Source organism: Sipha flava, unplaced genomic scaffold (genome assembly GCF_003268045.1).
Source record: "Sipha flava isolate LNK unplaced genomic scaffold, YSA_version1 19713_pilon_pilon, whole genome shotgun sequence".
Lineage (NCBI taxonomy): Eukaryota > Metazoa > Arthropoda > Insecta > Hemiptera > Aphididae > Sipha > Sipha flava.
Window position 1 is genome coordinate 29,525 of NW_020272771.1, and position 6,023 is coordinate 35,547.

At 25.1% G+C, this 6,023-nt stretch overlaps 1 protein-coding gene across 1 annotated transcript; it reads right to left on the reverse strand.

Moving 5' to 3' along the window:
* Nucleotides 1–617: 617 nt before the first annotated feature.
* On the reverse strand, nucleotides 618–5,653 carry LOC112681767. The gene is made up of 10 exons (XM_025552072.1): nucleotides 5,549–5,653; nucleotides 5,056–5,139; nucleotides 1,932–2,164; nucleotides 1,781–1,866; nucleotides 1,608–1,706; nucleotides 1,441–1,545; nucleotides 1,259–1,361; nucleotides 1,131–1,195; nucleotides 958–1,045; nucleotides 618–899 (listed from the first exon to the last, which is right to left on the reverse strand). The coding sequence occupies exons 2-10, from the start codon at nucleotides 5,104–5,106 to the stop codon at nucleotides 791–793; spliced, it is 939 nt and encodes a 312-aa protein (XP_025407857.1). The 5' UTR covers nucleotides 5,107–5,139; nucleotides 5,549–5,653; the 3' UTR covers nucleotides 618–790.
* Nucleotides 5,654–6,023: the final 370 nt, after the last annotated feature.

Genomic DNA, 6,023 nt, shown 5'->3' on the forward strand with positions numbered 1-6,023 from the left:
AATAACCTAAAATAAATTATTTTCCCTCCAAATTGAACATATTTAGTATTTTTATAAATTTCAACCATGTTAAAGCACTGCTCAAATATATGTATCTTACAAAAATTTTAGTAACTTTATTAAGTTTTAAACAGCAACCAAATTTAAAGAGTTTATTAAAATTATTGAATAATCATAACTAAAATTCAAACTTGATAAAAATACGAGGTATATAATATTTGTTAATATTTATTCAGTTTTTTCATTCTCCTGAACTATTGGTGAACTGTAAGTATGTGGTATTGTCATTAGTGTAATTATTTGATACATCAAAATCTATAATGTAATTACCATATGAACTAAGATCAGTCTCAATCATGAATAATATTTTTATTCACTTAATTAACAGTTTGGTATTCTAACAAGTTATTTAATTTTTAACTAACAACCTTATTAATAACTTTTTATGCCATTGATCTGATAAATAATAAAAATATTGTTTCTATGAATTTATCAAACTTTCCAAATAATTTAATATATTTTAATTAAAAAAATATTTTTGATAATTTACAATTTCAATATTTATTTAACTAAAATTTTAGTCTTAAATTCAAATAAAAATAATGGAAAATTAAAAAAAAAAAAAAAAATAATTACTTAGTCTTAGTCTATAATTTCTAACTTTATATGTAATTTACTTAAAAATATACACAGTATGCTATTAGATTCACAAATATAGTTAACATATAAAAATTAAATAGTTGAGCTTTAATTAATAATCTAATCCTTAAAAATCATCTTGAGAAATGTCTCATTTATTATCTTCATCTTGGCAACTTTTTTCATCACTAGGTTTTAGGACAAGTCTTATGCGTTTAATTGGTGGGCAAATTTGTAAATTATTATTTTGGTGATGCATTCTAAAAAGAAAAAACTGATTATTTAGAACAATTTTTTTATAGTTACATTTTAACTTACAATTCTGGTGATGAAGGTGGTGGAGAAGGAGTCCATATACTTGCCATTGTTTCTTCATCATGTAATTCAGGATCTTCAATTTCTAAAACTAACGTTTAAAATAAATTATAATAATTTTTTAGTTAATGACTGATGTATCTATAACAATAAAAAAAATAATAATAATACAATACCTCTTAATACACCAGATCCATCTACTTCTTCAACATTTTCATTATTGTCCATACAATTATTAGTTCTAATATATAAATAATACTATTAATAATTAACCTTTTAATAGGATTTTGTAATAAAAACTTACTCTAGAGAATCGTTTACTAATCGAAATGGTACTGCATTTTGATGCCTCCACTCATTTCTTGGAGGTTGCTCACCAGTAAACAAATGGAATTCTTGTACATCATCTAAAACAAATATTTATAATTCACTACTTTTTTTTATATTATTCATAAGGATTATTTGAATTATATTTTTATTTATTACCTGTAACATAATTATCTAATTTCATACAGCTATAATAGGATGGTGGAAGACTTTCTATATTATCTTCCATAATAGGTACATTGCTTGAATTAGTTTTCCAAATTCCTATGCAATTAATATTATTTTATAGGTATTTACTATTTGACATATGAAAGCTTTTTACTTACTTTTATAAAAATAAACACCCAATAAAGAAATCAAAAATATATTAATAGTTATAAAAATAATTCCAATTTCATCTAAAAAAGAATTTGAGCTAATTTTTGCTGAAACAAATATAATGTATTTATCTTTAATATGTTATTGTAATTATGTATAAAAGAAAATATTAAAAACTTACCTGGAGTAGGTAATATAATGTCATTATAATCAATTGGAATACATAAATCACGAATTTCCCCTCCAAAAAATATTTCTTCCGAATATCTATTAAAATATTAAAACAATAAGTGAAATAAAAATTATTTTATTAATTGAAATTACAAATTTACATATACCCATTTAAACAAATGCTACAATCTGATATATCTTTAGCACACATGATATTTTTTTTTTGTTTTCTAAAATACATGCTACTGCAATTAAGACATTGTGAACATAAATTTAAATTAACATCACAATAAGTGTTTTTTTCTAAACAGTCACTTTCTGTATGACATTCAATCTCGTTCATAAAATTAATCACTCCTTCTGGTAATGTTCGAGAAACATTTCCTCGCATAATCTATATGGTAATAAAACATAGATAACACTAAATTAAATAATATTCAAAACAAATAAAAAATAAGTATATTTTTGCAATAAATAAATAAAATAAATTGTATATGCTACCAAAAGTAATAAATTTATAATAATCCATAATAATCCAAATAATTCAAAATGTTCAATAGCTATCAAAATTCAAATATATCCTAGTATAATGTTTCTCAACCACTGAGTTGCAACACACTGATGTGTTGCGAGGTATATTAAATGATAAAAAACTTAATTTTTTATAATGAAGCATATTAATATTATGTGGTAAATAACTTATGAATTCCATAATTTAGATTTAATTACTTATAATTGAAATAAAATATTGATACACAAGTATGTAGTATTGTATAAGATTTTTTTTTTTACCGCATGTTGCAAAATATGAAATATATTAATAGTATTGCTATAATACCGATGTTGAGAAATACTGAACCTAGTTCTTTTCCATTTCATCCAACTATTTTACCTTATCTAAACTATAATTTTGTTTAATATTATTTTTAAATTGATAATTTATTTTTATTTTGCCTTCATTAAAAACATTTATAAAGCAACTAAAATAAATTAAATTAAAAAGACAGCGGATTAATTTAAGTTAATTATGGAATAGAGCAATAATTAAGCAGGAGGTTGGCGTCAGGAGTAATATAACCAATAGAAGATAGAATGAGAAAAGGAGATGTATATTTATAATTGTTCCTTTGTTTTTAAATATTTGTCAGGTATATCATTGTATATTGTATTATAGTATCTTAAATTACTCAAGTATAGAAGGTATTTAATAACGGATACAATTTTTATTCCATAAGAAAAGTTTACTAAATTTTTAATTAATAATATCATTCTATCAAATTAGAAAGCAAACATTTTGGTTAACATAAAGTATATCGTTTCTATAACAATAGTTAGGTTGTAATAGATTATATTATTACATAGCAAATGAGATTGAAAATTAGTAGAGGAATGCAGCTTTTTGCTAACATTCTTATAAATAAATCTATGACCATAATCTCATAACAATAGATTTAATAATATAACATAATTCTACAAAAGTTTTTCAAAAGAACTTTAATGTAATAGTAAAAATAAAAATAAATAAATAGCATAATAAATGTAATTCAAATATATTCACTATATTTATAATTTATTAGGGAATAATTTCTTTTTTTTTAGAAGCCAAGTTCAATTTAATTATATATTTTTACCGCATGAATATATTAATGGTTGGGACTATTATTTATACATTAATTTATTAACTGCACTAATAATTAAAAAATAATGATAACCTAAAAAAACCTAAATTCATTAAAAATATTATGTAAAAATGTATATTTTCTAGTTTTGCTAATAGTTTAATGTTTATGGAAGAAACTAATTGCTTCCCTCTTATCCATCAACTTATGTTATGCTTCGAACATTGACATAATATTATCATGCAATATTGATATCTTTGATGTATAAAAATAACAATTTTGGAATTAGAAAAAGTTCAAGTTCTTAATAATAAATTTGAATAACTTATTTTTTATATTATCATTTGCATCAAATGCATCATATGCATTTTTTACTTTTAATATATAATTAAATGATTATTATAAATATAAAAATGTATCTTTTCCATCATCCTCTTGGTCCCTTGCAAATATATGTTGTTTTTTTTTATAAAATTCTCACAATTAAGTTTAAATATTTTTAATCTAGACTACTACAAGTATCTATAATAGCAGTAAGTTTATGAAATATAGCAGGGGTGGGCAACTGATGGTCCTCGAGCTTTTTTTATCTGGCCCGTATTATATTTTAAAATTACATCATACAATTTTAAAGTTTATCGTCTATACTCTGACTTATCGAAATAATAATTGTAATTTAGTATTAAACATCATTAAATGTCTAAATGTCATATGTATGTATAATTATAGCTTTCAATCATAGCTGTTTCAACTATATCAGTTTTTTCATGTCATTCGTATCGTGCTATCATATGTGTTGAATTTATTATATTATAAATAAATGCTAATTAAAATTCATATTTTCAATGACCTTTTTTTTTTTTTATGCTCTGGCCCATTAGATTTTAATTTTCTAAAAATTGGTCCTTTAGTAACTTGCCCATCCCTGATATATAGAACAGTGTTGCGGAAATGAGAATACTAAGATGGATGAGTGGAGCGAGTTGGTGCAGGGGCGTTTAGACTTACTTCTAGGGAGGGGGGCGAAATTTTTTTTCTTTAATTCAGTCAAAATTTACAAGTAGAATATAATATTTAAATTAGGTGAATCCTTAATATTTGTTATTTTTTTTTTTTTTAATCTAATGCTGGATCCACTTAGAATCGATTATTGTGTAGTTCTTTTTTAACACCCGTCTGTGTTTTGAAAGTTATGCTTGAGTTTTCACTAAGTATTGTTATAAAATGATCCACATTAAAAAAATTTAAAATATATTTTTCACATATGATTGATTCTTTAGATACTGATTCAGGGGTGTTGAACCTTACGCCTCCCTTAAAATACGCCACTGAGTTGGTGAATGTGTGGTAGATGTAGAAAGTCGAGACGAGTGGAGGTTTTGGACAAAGGTGGCCAGCCCTAAATAGTTGGGAGAAAAGTGAAAGAAAAGAAAAAGATGACAATGTATTAAATATATTTACACTTTTTGTTAAGATAGGGCCAAAAGTATTGTAGGCACCCCCTAAAATATAGGTCTGTGAACACCTTAAAAGCACATCTCCAAGCACCGAAACTCAATCATACAGAATAAATTTTAGTAAAATTATTAATCGTTCATTGTCTACTAAAATTACTTAAGTTATTTAAAATAAACACATTATAGTAAAATTCATAGGAGACACTTACCAGAATGAAAACCATCAGGGAACTTATGAATCCAGTTGTAATGTGTGCCATATTGAAATTGATTTCAATTAATATTCGTACAATCTTAAAAAAAAAAAAAAACGATAATTAATTTTTAAATTATATTTTCAAACGTGCTTATGTGGTAAATTAAAACTTGACTACTGATGAAAGTAAGGGCATATTTTGAGAGGGGGCAAAGTATTTTTTTTTGACTATAATACATTGATTTATTTAAAAAATATAATGTATAAATAATTAAGAATATAAATTAACAGTCTATCATTATAATATTTTATCATTATACTAGGAACATGAGCTGTAGGTAATGAACTGTAAATTGTTTTAAATTAGTCCCCTCTCCTCGGTCACAACTTAAATACGCCCTTGGATGAAAATCAGAAAAAAAAAATAAAAAAAATTAAGTAGTCACAAACGTTAAAAAACGTTAGTAAAAATATCGGAAATTACAGTTTAAGATTTTAAAAAATACCAAGGATTTTAACACGATTTCTGACGCAATCGCTTTACGAGTTTCTTACACGTGATTCGCTGTCCTTATGTCGTTATGGAATATTTTCAGAATAAAAAAACTTTAGTTGGTAATCATTTTCCTTACCATAAACGTAAACAATACGATGACAATCACTGTGTACGCGTGTTCCCAGTACAGATGTACGAAACGTATCGGAAAAAGTGAAATATTTTCAAAATAAAAGTGTGTTTCCTCGACGTTCAATGGCAAGCAATAACGGGTAATAATAACATGAGAAGTAGATAAGTCCGCACCGGTTACCGCACATCCGTGAATGCCGTGTCACTGGAGTACTGGAACACGTTTGAAACATGTATGAGTCATGCATGCACAGTCAAGGTCTTGTTGTGGACCTGTAACGACCTGTCGTCGGGAAGACCGCGCGCCACACACACACACACACACACACACACACACACACACACACACACAC